This window comes from Haemaphysalis longicornis, unplaced genomic scaffold (assembly GCF_048455015.1).
Source record: "Haemaphysalis longicornis isolate Haplotype H1 unplaced genomic scaffold, Haemaphysalis longicornis Haplotype H1 scaffold_6, whole genome shotgun sequence".
Taxonomy (NCBI): Eukaryota; Metazoa; Arthropoda; class Arachnida; order Ixodida; family Ixodidae; genus Haemaphysalis; species Haemaphysalis longicornis.
Window position 1 is genome coordinate 171,807,408 of NW_027526407.1, and position 14,616 is coordinate 171,822,023.

Genomic DNA, 14,616 nt, shown 5'->3' on the forward strand with positions numbered 1-14,616 from the left:
GACTTTCCATCGAGGAATAGAAAAAATATATCCCCGCGTATTGTCCGCATTTTTATACATGAAAGTATGGACCAAGGCTATTACTCAATTGCACATTTGTTTATGCGAAAGGACTTACCTAGCTGACTACGTAACTAGATGACTTGCCGCATACATTTTTTTCAGGTTGGGGTCTGTGCGTGCAAAATAAGCACTGTCAATGGGATAACAGTGGCATAACAGTGGCTTAGTTGCTATTACTGCTGTAGGGGAATAACGGCCCAGCGCGCATTGCGGCGAAGCTGCAGCAAAGCAAATATTTTGCATATAATCCGCACCTCTACAACATCCCTGAAATCTTCGTATTTTTGGCGCGGGTTATACGCGCGAAAATACGGTAGGCCGAGTCGATGGAAGGAATCGTCCACTCACCCTTCTTATGTACCAGGAAATATTTCAGGGAGAGAGCTGCTACAAAAGGTGTTTATTGGACTAAAAATATGAAGACCGCAGAATGATACACAACACGATGCGCATTGTGTCGTGTATCATTCTGTGGTCTTCATATTTTTGTATTTGGTATGGATTGCCGCCTCTCACAAACCTGCACCATATTTATTCAAGTTCCTCACTACCAAAGTGCGTAAGAGCAAATGTGTCATGCTTGGAAGTGTTCAAAGCAAAGTGCGGCTTTAGTAAAGCTTCCCCCTCGATATTATTGTGGGTGGCAGCGAACTTGCCCATTTTCAAGGGGCAAGTTGTTTCGAAGAAAGTTGTGTGCAGAGCCATTTAGGCCTGCACAAACCCAGGGTTGGGGCGCGATTTGAAATTTGCATGGGTGTCAGCAGCTCACCACAGCCACAACTTCAGCACCTTTCTTTCCTGAGGGAGTTGTTGTTGGTTTGGTTCTTTTCTTTGGTTATTTCTGGGTTCCTTTTCATTTGTCAGTGCCGAAAAATTATGCACTGTATTGTAAATAGGAGGATGCAATTAACCTCAGGGTATTGTCAAGTTGGAACATAATTACACTCAAGTTTTTCAAGTAAAGCAGCATAGTGCTATGAGTAGGAGAAAGCTGTGCTTTATTGTGTTATTGTGGCATCAATGTTACACTCGACATTCATTCTTTACTACTTGCAGCTCACAACTTACCAAGCCTTCCACGTAAGCACACACCGTTCACTTCCACTTCTACGCAAGAAAAGGAACAACTATGCTGCTCAGAGGGATTTTCCCAATTTTGTCTGCTGCAGTCTCTCCCATCACCTGAGACGGGAAAAGAGCTTTGTACTGTAGGAAGCTACCCTAACCTTGAAATAACGTGGAACTTCTAAAGTTGCTAGCTGAATAATGGGTGGTGCCTGGAGTGGAAGGCGAGTAGTGGGGTAGTATTGCTCTACAAGTAGTGCTCTACAAGTTCCCTGCACTCAGATGAAGAAAAAAGAAGCAAGCTGAAGACACGTAAATCTCATTAGCGTTGCAAGTCTAATGCTCGCAATTACTAACCAGGTTCTGAGTTCCTCTTACACTTTGTTCATTCGGGAATCGCTGGACATGTTGGGCATTCCTCTCATCATGTCAAGTTGACAGTGCATCGCCCAGCTGGCTTGGTTCATAGCCAAGCTGTATTGCAAATCCCCTCGCAACAATATCAAAATGGCCGTTGGTGTTTGTCAGTGAGAAAATCCTAACCCTCCCTCTCTCCTTGAAAACCCACTCTGCCAGACGTGGACTGCGAGGCTGCGCGGAACGAGGAGGAGCGGCTGATGCTGGAGGATGCCAAGCAGATGCTGAACAACAGCCGGGTGCAGGACAAGATCCATCCGCGCACGGGGGCCACCTCCCTGCACGTGGCCGCCGCCAAGGGGTACCTGAAGGTCATCAGGTGCGCTTGAACAGGAGGAAGGTTGTGGTGGCATTCCCCAAGGAGCTGTTGTGTGCCTCTGCTGTTTCTTGGGGAAAAAAAAGAAAAAATAGCTCCTTCAATTGCATGTTTGTGTGGAAGCGTGTCTGGAAGAACTGTGGCACATTTTTAGACATCACTCATTTTCTTTTTTGTTGTTTTTATTTTGTTGCTGCTTTGAGGCCTGTTTTAGCTTGGAGGACATTCCGTTGCAAACAAACGAAAAAGTAGGGACAGAGTTTATGTTGGCATCCTTTAGTATTTATTGTTCGTCTGGTCAACCTTCGATTTATTTAATGCATGACTACATTAGCAGTGTTCTTTTTTAGTCAGACTACACGTTGGTTCTGTTTGGACGAACGGAAACAAATTAAAGCCACCATGTCAAAGTGGCTGAGAACAGGTGAGATAGCTGCACAAAGGCAACAGTAAGAAGTCTGACATGCCCTGCCAGTGCAAAGGGGGCTGCTGGGGTGGTTTCTGTGGTGTGATGGAACAAGTGAAGCCCACGAGCTTGGCATTGAACTCTATCCCTTCTAGTGCACCATTTGCTACTTGCCGGCTGATCATTCGCGTGGTGCAAGGATGCTCAAGTTGAAGCTATAGGTAAATCAACTCCTACAAGTACCATCTATCAAACGCGAGCAAAGGTCACTCATGGAGGTTTGGTCCTTGCGCGATTGAGCATGGTGGCGTCAAGGGGATTGTTCTTTCCCCCCGTACTGTTGCAGCCTGCTGATGCAGGCCGGGGTGGACGTGAACGCGGTGGACGTGGACGGGTGGACGCCGCTACACGCGGCGGCCCACTGGGGCCAGAAGGGTGCCTGCCGGCTGCTGTGCGAGGAGGGCCTGGCCAACATGGCGCTGGCCAACTACGTGGGCCAGACCTGCTTCGACCTGGCCGACCCCGACGTGCTGCCCCTGCTCGAGGAGATGCGCAAGAAGCAGGACAGCGTGAGTGGGAAGGGGGAATGGGATTGGTGTCTCCTGCATGTGCGTGCGCGTCTCAGCTGTCGGGAGAGTGGAGGAAAAAGAAAATGCCATGCCCGAATAAGGTCCCGTCCACACGGTTTTTGGTCACGGCAGTACATTTGAACAAACTTGGCTAGAGGACATCGGAGACAAAATTATGAAAAGAAAGTAGGCGTGGGTGTGTGGTGCAGAGGAGAAGAATGTGAGCGGGGCAGTCTCATCCGCTGCACAATTTTGGTCGTGGTAGAGTCAAACAAATTTGGGTAAAGGATATCATAGCTCAAAGAACTGAGCAGAGCCCCAGGATAGCAGGGTGGGTGCTGAGAGACGAGACTGGAAGGAGGGGAAGGCAATACACCAATGAGGAGGTTGACAAAGGGTGTTTTGGGGGCAAATAATGCATGCTTGCATCACAAGGTAGGTACCTGCGTACTCATCCTGAGTTTTCATCCTGCAGTGGGTAAGGATGGGCTGCTGATGATCATGAAGAGTTGAACCCTGTTATATGTGAAATAGGGTCGGATGAAAGCATTTTTTTGCCACGCTCAGGGTGCAGTGGACACACAAGGGGGGCAGAAGATAGACCAAGAGAGGGTTTTGATGTGTGAGGTGCGGGTTAATTAGGTGTGTTGTGAGAGAGGTTCAAGAGGGATGTTGAGGAGGAAAAAAATGGCAGTGCTGGCAGCAGCTATGTGATGGCGTGGCATTGTTGTAGAATACGGTAGAGTAGATTTCATTGTAGAAGTAATCCCTGCGAAGATCCCTGCCCACAAGACGGGAATGGAGTCCATTCGGCTGTACGCAGTCCAGTGTGCACAGTAATGGAATTAAGATGTGTGTGTGTGTGCAAAACTTGCGGTGCAGTGTACGTCTCGTGTTTTCAGTTTTTTTTTTTGTAATTCTCCACAGGTGTCTAACTACACGGTGGTGTTGCTTGCATACTGTGTTTGTCCACAACCCAAGGACGTGTAGCATTCAAGGCACCACAGACAAGAGGGAATCTAGTGCCCTTTCAAAGGGACACAGAAAAAAGTTTGTCGGGCTCTGCGTATTCAATTAGGGGCCCTTTCATCCAGTCCTTAGTGCAAGTCTAGAGCCGTAGTTCATTTGCGCAGGTCACAACAAGACAGAAAGAAAACACCAGGCTTGCAAAGTGCTGTGACGATTTCCGAGTCCTTCAGTTTTCATCCTTGTTCACTTCGGGGTCAATCCTGTAGCGACTGTCCCTCAATTGCCGTGCAGATGCAGAAGGAGCGGCCCGAGATCCAGGAGATCCTGGAGCGCAAGGCCCAGGCGCGGCCCATCCTGCCGCAGCCGCCCCCGCTCAAGCGGCGCACCTCGGTCACCCGCATGAGCCTGGCCGACAAGAACAGTGTGGTGGTCAAGGACACCTCAGCCGAGCGCTCCGCCATCGAGGCCCAGCTGCTGCTGGCCAAGGTCGACGAGGAGGGTGAGCGGGCAGGGCGGCACGCCCTCTCTCTTGCTCTCTCACGAGTGGCTGCTGCTGATCGGCTTTTTTTTTTCTCTTCACCCTCGGTAACGGCTGGATATGTTTCATTTTATTTTCTTATTTAAGATACACTTTAAGGCCAATAGACCAAAGCAGGAGGGGTACGTACACCACAAAAGGAACATCTTCGTGCATACGGCAAAGTATATAGGATGAGCCAAGACATTGGTATTATATTAGATGGACGAAGAGAAATTCAAGAGGCACAACAATGTGGCACAACAGTGAAGAAGTGTAGCGAGATGGCCAACGAAAAGTTGTGTAGGGAAAGGTGCTGTGAGGACTAAAACGCAAGCAAATACAGTTCAACCTTGATGTAACACAGTCTGTAAAATTCGTAATTTACTTCATTACATTGAAATTTTGCTACATTGGAATTCGTGGTTATAATGAAGTGTTCATCTCCTGAAGCATTTCCTGCAAACGAAAACGTGGTGCATACGCAGCTGGCGCACTGTTTCTGTTTCTGTTGAAGTTAATAGTCTAACTCAGGCATCAGCGTGAACTGCATGGAGCGTTTTCTCCCAGCAAAAACGCACCCTGCAAGCCACAGGTGCGCTGACGCAGCCGCAGAGACCACCTGCAGATTGCGGGTAGCTCCAGCGACTGCTTCTAGTTGCTCGCTAAAACGTAACTGGACGGGCAAGCGAGAGGGGCATGCGAGAAAAAAAAAAGTGGATATTGCAGGCGAAATTTTCACTGTAAAACGTCATACGCGCTGCTTACGAAAGCACCCGTCAAATATTCTTCATGGTGGTAAGCCTTATTATGTCTGGCGGGGTCAGCCGGCATCCCCGAGCGCTTCGACGCTCCTGCCATAGGGTGCGCGCCTCCCCATTGGAGAGACTGGTCCAGCTCCTCCCACTGCCCCTACTGCCGTGCACAGCGCGAGTTGCTTTCTGGCCAAGGCTGGTCCACGCAATTGCAGACGTGGGCGTGAAAAAAACGCACGCACAAGGCTCAAAGATTCACAAATGCTTGCTGGAACGATGGAACCACACTCAAACAAAGGGCAAAGCGGCGGCATGCGGCAACGGTGGCATCGCCAGAGATGATTAGGCTTACCACCGCGGAGGATATTTGATGGGCGCTTTCGTATGTGGTGTGTATGACGTTTTACAGTGAAAATTTCACCCGCGTTATCCGCTTTTTTTCTCGCGTGCTCCTCTCGTTTGCCCCTCCAGTTACGTTTTAGCGAGCAACTAGAAGCGGTCGCTGGAGCTACCCGCATCGCGCAGGTGGTTTCCGCGGCTGCGTCAGTGCGCCTGTGGCTTGCGGGGTGCGTTTTTGCAGGGAGAAAACGCTCCGTGCAGTTCACGCTGATGCCCCAAGTAGATGATTAAGCTCCAACAAAAACAGAAACATAGCGCCAGCCGTGCATGTGCGCCACGGAGTTTGTAGGCAAGGAGCTCGCTCACGGACCCCATGGCTTGCTGCATCCGCAACATTGGGTGGCCCGTGTCGTTGTTCACGTTTTATTGAGACCCCGTTTCCGCGCTTGCGTCTCCCAAAATCTACTTCTACAACTGAAATTTCATGCCTGAATCTCCATGAAACTTTGTTACATTGAAATTTGGGCAAACAGGACTTCGTTACACCAAGGGTGAAAATACATGGTGTGCGTACACTTGAGGTTACAAAAAATTCTATGGTTTGTTACATTGAGGGTTTCATTACATTGAAGTTTGTTACATTGAGGTTTAACTGTATCTATTTTAAATTTGAGTACAAAGAGAAACAAACGGTCGAGCTTCAGTGCTACGTCCTGCGGGCAACCGCCGTTTGATTGCTGTTTCCACTTGCATTACCTCGCGTTAGAGTCGTAATATATTTTTTCTTTTCTTTTCTTATATTCGAGGTCGCATTATTTACGTGCAAATTCAGTACTTCAAGCATAGAGATAAGCAATGCTGGAACTTGGTCTTCCCAAGGCTTCAGGGCAAAAAGTGGACAACAAACCTCGGCATGAAAGCTTGTTAACGTCGTAACAGGAAAACAACATACAGAAAAAAAAAACTGTGCACATGGTTTGAGACTTGCCATACACCGCACACAGGGAGTATTGGTGGTTACTGTAGATGTCCTGGCCACTTACAAAAGCTGACAGGCCCAGACGTCTGTTTTAAAGCAAAGCTTTCTTAGTCCTGCTAATAGTCCTGCTCATGATAATGGTGAAACAAAAAAAGAAGACTTTCCATGGACAGAATTGAACCTAGGTCCCTCGAAAGCATCTACTCATACCCTAAGCTACTCAAACGTCTGAATAAATCTAATTCAAACAAATTAATCGCGAACACCCACTCGCTCACTTATGTGCAGAGAAAGCTTCACTTTTGAACCATCCTTCTCGTTAGATGAAAGGGGCTTCGATTTTGTCTTGAGAACGACCTTTTTTGGCGTCATTCCGGACAGCTGAGCGCAAGTCGGAGGAGCGTGAGATCCGGCTGCACCCGAGCGCACTGGAGGTGGCGCGCAAGAACGAGGTGAACCGGGCGGTGAGCAACGCCTACGCGGACAACAAGGCCACTCCCCGGCCGGAAGAGGAGGAGGAGGAGGTGACGGTGGCCCTGCGGAGGCTGCGGAGGCCCAGCCCCACAGTGGACAGCCAGAAGGCCGCGGAGCCGGTCTCCGCGGAAGTGACGGTCGCACACCCCGGGCTGGCCCCGAGGAGCGGGGCCGAGTCGCCACCCGTCGTCGTGGCAACCATCACCATCGACGAAAAGGTGCCCCTCCTCCCGCTCCTCTCGCTCTTCTCTTGGTGCCACTGAGAGTAGCCCTGTCGGGTGCTCTCTTGCTGGGGCTGTGTGGAATAGACCTCTGAGGTGTTCTCTTGTTTGGAATACTGAATAGCGTTGAGAATACCATTTTGACTTACTGTATTTTCACGTGTATAACCCACCCCTGCAGATAATTCACACCCCCACTTTCAGCCCACCGGAAAAGAAAAAAAATCCTCGCGTATTGCCCACTTAGTTGATACAGGAAAGGCTGCACCGAAGCTATTGCTCAAGCAATACATCACATACTATGTAGACGGAAAAGGGGTATATTTGGCAAGTAGAATACACTGACTGCAAGGTGAAAGTCACAATTCACTCAGTGTCACTGCTCTTGCTAGCGCTATGGAAAGCTTAGTCGGTGTTACTGCGTAGGAGCTCGACTGCACAATGCGCATTGCCGTGAAATTGGACTAAAGGAAAAACCCTGCGTACTATCCGCACCCCTACTTTGGCACTTAAATTTTCGCATTTTTGGTGCGGGCTATACACACAAAAATACGGTACTCCCTTCTTGGCGGTGTTGTGAATAGCCCCCCTAAGATATCGTATAATATAGATTGAGCCGGAATATAGGTCGACCGCCTTACCTTGTAGCCGAAAAATGCAAAAAAAATATAATTTCGGTACACAATATCGCTTTATTGATGTTATAACTTGTTTCGTCTCGGATTACTCGTTATGGATGTCTAAAATGTCATCGGATGACTGCGCCTTGCTGGCTGTCGCCCACACTGCAAGTCGTCCTGGGTGCAGTCCAGGGAATTGCCTGTGCAGCACTTCAACACTCACAACATCATGTCATCGTGAAGCAAGCACAAAGCATGGGGCACTCGTGTGGAGACCGTGGCGAGAGCCGGTCTGTGCAGGCGGCCAGCAAGCATCTCGGGCTATCCATTCGTAGAGACGTCGCACGACGCTCGCAGACAAAAGTCGCCACTTCGTACGGCAGCACAGGCGCAGAGAGCAGCGCCCATGAAACGAGGTCTGCTGAGCGTTGCATACCGAGAGCTGCTCCTTCAGCTAACACCAATAGCGACACTTCCTCTGGTGATACCGAACTGGTGCAAGGCGGACACCTCGTTGGCCTTGGAAAACCCCCAACTTTTCTTTTAAACACTGCTGTGCACTGGCACCAAGTGCCTAAACTCATTTTGAGCAAGAAGAAAATAGCACGCACACATTCTCTGGCAGCGAGAGAAGAAACAAAACAAAGATGGCACCGCATATGATTGATGGTGGTGGTGATGCTGCCTTTGAGGTTTGGATGGGCTTAATGGGCTGCCCGGCCGCCAGATGACAACTAGAATTATGCCAGTGACCGCTCTATCGGTTGAGGGGGGACTTCTCGGCAGATTTTTGCAGTAAGATATCTCGACCTATATTCTGCTTTATACGGTACTCTTCTCGGTGCCATAGGGAGTAAGCCATCTGAGGTGCTCTCTTATTGGTGACATTGACAATACTCAGGCACTCTATTCGTGGCAACATTGAGAATACCTTTTCCAGGTGCTTTCTTCCTGGCATTGTTGAGAATGGCCTTCTCAGGTACTTTTTGTGATGTTGTAAATAGGCCTCTTGGGTACTCTCTTGATGCATTGAGAATACTATGGTGCTGTCTTTTTCGTGACATTGGGAATAGCCTATTCAGGTACTCTCTTGGTGATCTAGAGAATAGCCCCCTCAGGTTAAATTTTTTTAGGGGGGGGGGGGGGGAAGAGGAAGGGGACATAGAGAAATGGTGAATAGTCCTCTCAGGTACTGTCATATTGATGGCATTAGAAATACTCGGGTACTCTCTTCTTGGTGATGTTAAAAATAGCCCCTTAAGGGGGCACATGGGTCTTTGGGACCAAAAAATTGCCCAAAAAAGCATTTTTTTAGGTATCACTTTTCTCTCGATTTCCACAGTGTTTCCTCCAAAAATTCTGTATGTGGAACAGTACCAGGTACCTATAAAAGCCCTAGAGGCCCAATTTCAACAAAGAAATAATTATTTTGCCATAATTTCCCACTTTTTCGTCACGAGTGGTATCACAGTGATACAAAATTCTCAAGAGGTACATCCTAGTATGTAGTGCAGCTAGGAACATCATTTCTTGTGCACTGTGAAACTGAATGTGTAAACCATGCGATATGGGAAGCAGATTTGGCAGTTTGTGTTTCAGTAGTTGTTTAATTAGCGATATTTTTAATTCGTTAGCAGGAGTATTTCAAACTTAAAGTTAGAATTGATGTAAACTTGTGTGGGATTGCAAAACAAAAAAACTGCTTCCCATGTTTCATTCTCCACAACTTCTGGTATCTCTTCATGTCTTGCTAATAATCTTTTGTTGAATAGTTTTTTTCCTATTGTTCTCAAAAACAGTCAAGGAGATTTTTTAAATGAAATGGAAACTAGTTATCCGACATCAAAACTAATTAGATATTTGAAATCAGCTAAAAACACTGAACAAGCCTATGAAGTTTCGTCAAAATTGGTTGGAAAGCAAAAAAAAAAGTTTCTAAGACCAGTGTGCCCCCTTAAGGTTCTCTTCTTGATGATGGGGATAATAGAATGTTTAGACAGCTCAGGTGCCTGCTTGTTGGTGATAGTGAGATCACTTGGATACTCACTTGGTGAAGTCGAGGATAGCCCCCCTGGGATACCCCCTGACCCACTGTTGTCTGTCCTGTCTCTTGCCAACCCGCAGAAAAAGGAGCCCTCGCCACCCACGGACGTTGTCACCCTCCGGAAACCGCTGCGGGTGAACACGGATGCCGCAGTCACGGAGGTCACCACCAGTGCCCCGTCCACTCCCCCCTCGGCCGAAAGCATCACCAAAAGGTGACAACAACCCCCCTCCCCCATCCTCCTTCGAAATATAACTGAGTGAAGTGTGTCGTGCTACAAAAGCATTGCAAACAGTTTGTCACGGGTTCTTTTTTAACACCATGCCTCATAATAGATGCCTACATGTGCTGTAAAATCACTTGCAACTGGAAAAAGAATTTTCCAGGAGCTTCCCAACTATATATTTCACCTCTTGAAATGTGTGAAAAGCAACCAAAAAAATTGTTTTTACTAAAGTCACACTTTCGGATTGCACGTTTCAAAGTTTTCCCTTCGAAAATCGTCGGAAGTGCCCACAAGAAATGTTTATGTCAGCTGAGGTGACAAAATATTTCCGTGAAATGATGACAACATGGCAATTTTTGGAGCGCTGTATCTTCGTAACGATGCCACCGGGCGCCAACATTTTGGTCTGGTGAGGAGACCGACCGACTTTTTAACTTCCGGTTGCTCCTTTTGTCTTCCCTCACTAACAGATGTGCAAACAAGAGAAAAGGGAAGACTGTGAAACGGAGCAATTGATAGATTCTAACATGTGGCTGGCTATCCAGCTGGGTAGATGCATAGTTCAGTGCGCTTTGCCGATGTTTTTCTTGTTGAAGTTTCACAGTCAAACCAGTTCCCGTTTAGTCGTTTCATCTATTGCGATACTGAACAGTGACATTATCATTATTGCGGTGATAATGCTTGAGATCGTGCACCAGGTAGGGAAGTGTGCAGCTTGAAAGACCCATTTAAAACATGCCCCCGACAGCGCCGTGGCGTGTCTGCTAGTGGGAAACGCGGTGCGTGCGTGTACAGTCGGGGTTTGTGCAGGGAACTTTTGGACTCATTGCGATGGTATAAAACGCTCAAACTGACCATCATTGCCCACAACTTCATCAGGAGAGTCGCACTTACAGGGGCACTTGCAGTGCGGCGTTCGATACATGAAATGGGGTGGTGGACTGTTCAACACACGTGTACAAAAGTGCTATACATTTGCATAGGATTTCCAAGGGGATGCTTGTGCTGTTCGATACAGAGCTACTTGATATAGGAGTTTCGAAACTCCCCATAGGCCCCGTGCATCAAAAATCGGCCCTACGATTGGTCCACTGCTTTGGATCTTGTTTTACAGTGGCGCCATCTGTTGGTGACAAAATAAACTATACAACGCGGTTCGCCGCTTGACGACCTGGGCAAAAAATGGTATTTGGGGGCTTGCGTAAATTTTTTGTGCTGAAGAAGCCCAACGTGTACAACCGTGCAAGCGTTTCATATCCATTTGAAACAAGAGTAGTAAAAAAATGTGGCCGTGTGGTCAGCGACATGTGTTGTCGCTTGCACATTGTCGTCTGCTGCGCGTCATCTGCGGTCTTCCGGTGGCAAAAAAAGAGTTAAAAATTCGCTTCTACGACTTTACGCAAGCTTTAAAGGATTATTTAGAGCCACTTTATCAGCTACTGGATTAGTTTTGGCATTCAGCGTGATGTAGGCCGAGCGAGAACTGCAAATTTAGTACTTCAGGTCGGACCTATGTTGTGCTGAAGTGCCCGCGCAAACGCCAATCGGTCGAGGCAGTTGCGCAGACGCAAGCACTATCACAACGAAAAACAGCACTTAAATAAATAATGGGTAACTTAGGAAAGCACAAAAAAGAAAAAAAGTTACGAACCCTTAAAATAAATTTAAACATTAAATTGTCAGTTTGAATAATTTCCGGGTTTTTTTTTTTGATAGTGTGTGCGGTGGCCGCGGTAGCGCCACCGTACGTACAGTCCAAAGCAGGGGGGGGGTCCAGGTGCGGGCCGTTTTTTGATGAGGCGGAGTTTTGCAACTGCCTACACCGAAGAGCTCTGGTTCGATATATCTGGAATTGATGTATCCTTGATCGACTTTATATTTAGAGAGATTTGAAAAACCTTCCACTTTTACGCCAGAAACAGCCCCTCTTTGCGGACTCTGGGAAAAGCTGCATTCTCATGGCTGGCTTGAGTCCTCTTGTGAGTGGCACGTCTTGTTCTCCTTCTAATGTCATCTCACTCTCCCGTTTGTCTTTTTTTTTCTTCGTTGTGGCCAGGACCTTTGTGCTACCTGTGCGGGACGAGGAATCTGAGACGCAACGAAAGGCTCATGCCAAACGTGTTCGAGAGACACGAAGATCCACGCAGGTGAGCAGGGTAGGGGAAATGACGAAGCAGCAGGGCTCGCCGCATCATCGGCGTGTCTGTACCCAAATAAGGACTGATGCATCAGCAACAGCAGAACTGATTGGCATGTGAAAAACTTGTTCGCAAAAAGCACACAGTTGCAATGAAGATAGGGTCCATCTAATACTTGTACAGCCCATTTTGTGTAGAGTGTACTCTAAGATGCATTGCATTGGCTTCGATGTAGCGCATTTTATAGCAATTTAGTGAAGCTTGTGTCCCCAAGGGGACACAAACTTTCAAATTCTGGCAGAAAAAAGAAGTGTGGAAGTGCTTACCTCACATGTTGAACCCAGTAGTGTATGGGAGAGGGGTAAAAAGTGAACTCACTTATCAAGCAAGTACAGTAATAATAATCTTATATATTTTCTGACTGAGTGAGTGAATAAAATTTCTCATCCCCAAAATTGCACGTCGAGAGGGGCAGAATGGGTTGTTCCGCCGGTCCTTTCCCATCAGATGGTGGACAGGAGCCGCTGGCTTGCTTCTTTCGCCCCGTAGATGGACTTCTAGTAATTGATGTGTAGCCAATCAGTGTCATTATTGTCAGCAAAGACCAAAAGAATAGTGGGGCACTTGTATTGAGCAGCCATTTCATTGACTCTTAGCAGTATCGTATCAGAAAGGCAAAATAAGGACGTGGCGTAATGGAGGTATGCAGAGCAGGTTGAGGAGAAAGCAGGAGCTGTGCATATTGAACAATTGTGGTTCCCCTTCCCTCTTTATTGAGTGCTTCTCGCTTTTTTTCAGCATCTGAGCAAACATGCTCATCGTATTACCTGTGGAACTCTGAGAGGAACTCCAGTTTTTTTAGGGGGCTTTTTACATTGTCGTCCCCCCAAGAGTTATTCTGTTTAGTCCAAAAATTTGCACTGCACCAGTGCTGTTCAAGAGGTACCACTCCTAAAAGAAGACTGGTGTCGCCCATTTCTCATTGGTGCGTCATCCCAGTGTTGCCGGCCTCCCAATATTGCCCCGTTCCCGCTGTAGCAGAAACAGGTGTGTTCAGGTTCTCGACTCTGTCCGTGTAGGGCGTGACCCTGGAAGACGTCAAGTCGGCTGAACAGCAGCTGCTCAAGCGGCAGCAGGAACTTGAAGACCGGAAAGAGGACAAGCCTCCGCCAGCAGCCACCACCGCAGCACCGCCCACCACTACCACCAACACCACCACCACCACCACGGCAGAGGAACTGGTTCGCCGGCACTCTTGGAGAAACAGAGACAAGGTCGGTGAATGGTGGTGGAAAGAGAGCGGAGCCCTGGGGGCTACCACATTGTTCAAATTAGAAGCTTTACTCATCCGGTGTGATTTCTTAGGCTGTGCGCCAAATGGATAGTACTTTGCGAGGGGTGTATGATGAGTTTTAACGCACAGGGTGACATTCTTGACTATTTCGTTATGGTAGAAAAATGGCTGATTTTGAGTGCTTCTACAAAACATTTTGTTTCTTTTGAGTTACTGGACACATCTAGCATTGCTATGTATGAAATTGTAGCTGATAGACTGCTCTTTCGAATACATAACAGCAGTTTTGTGAAAGGTACAATTATTTACAATTTATTTGTGAAATAAACAAAAAAAATGCACAAAAAAGTATAAACACAATAGAAATACGTGATGGTACTGAGCCTAAAAATTATTTTAGGAATTCTAAGATATACAAGTTGCTTCTATGTTCCTAAGCTACGATTCAATGTATACATCAATGCTGTACACCAAGTTTGGATTTTTGCGGGTCCACCAACCTAGCGGCCCTGACGGCTGTGCCACTCCGCGAAGCCACTTGAGAGTAGGTCGGTCTCTCTAAAGTGTGCACCCAAGCATACTTGTTTGTGTTCTCACACAAAATCCTCATCACTTCAGTGGTAAAAAACGAGAAAATAATCTAGAGATCTTGAAAAGTGGCTTGCGTCGCTCCGCAGCGCTATCTTGACGCGAGCTCCAGGCTGTCTTGAAGGTGATTAACGCGATATGGTGCGGTGCATTTGACAAAATATCCCTTCCACACGTTGTCCAGTGAAAGTAAAACTGCAGTCATCAGATAAGAAGCACACTTTGTTTACAAATACAGTGTGAAGTCAAAAACGAACCTTACTTTTAGCACTTGTCGAAGCCTGAGGCCATTGAATGGGAGCATCTTCATTGGAACTTAAAATGTGACAAATCCACATGTTGCTGGAGTCGTCACTGCTGCTGGGGTAAGAAAAATCAGCAGCTGCAGCTGCCGAAGTCCCTGCCACGCTTTAGCGGAGCGTGTTGTGAAGTGGACACCATTTTCATGGAACTTGCTGCTATCACTGGTTCAAATTTCACTCTCAACGCTGTCTCCACATGCGAAATGTAAACAAATGATAATAAAATCGTAGAGACAGTTGTCAATAAATACGCCAAATGGCGTTAGTTGTCCGCCAGGCGTCGTTTTTAGTTTTTGCAGGACGTTTGAAATAAT

General features: G+C 47.3%; 1 protein-coding gene across 4 annotated transcripts in view; it reads left to right on the forward strand.

The window, feature by feature from the left end:
- Mbs (Myosin binding subunit) overlaps positions 1 to 14,616 on the forward strand; it is a 120,221-nt gene that overhangs the window by 51,998 nt on the left and 53,607 nt on the right. For all 4 annotated transcript variants that reach the window (XM_077672843.1, XM_077672845.1, XM_077672842.1 and 1 more), the window contains exons 4-10: positions 1,705 to 1,864; positions 2,614 to 2,836; positions 4,097 to 4,304; positions 6,777 to 7,087; positions 9,835 to 9,968; positions 12,037 to 12,127; positions 13,198 to 13,392. In XM_077672843.1, the coding sequence (XP_077528969.1) occupies positions 1,705 to 1,864; positions 2,614 to 2,836; positions 4,097 to 4,304; positions 6,777 to 7,087; positions 9,835 to 9,968; positions 12,037 to 12,127; positions 13,198 to 13,392 (1,322 nt within the window). The remainder of the gene's footprint in view (positions 1 to 1,704; positions 1,865 to 2,613; positions 2,837 to 4,096; positions 4,305 to 6,776; positions 7,088 to 9,834; positions 9,969 to 12,036; positions 12,128 to 13,197; positions 13,393 to 14,616) is intronic.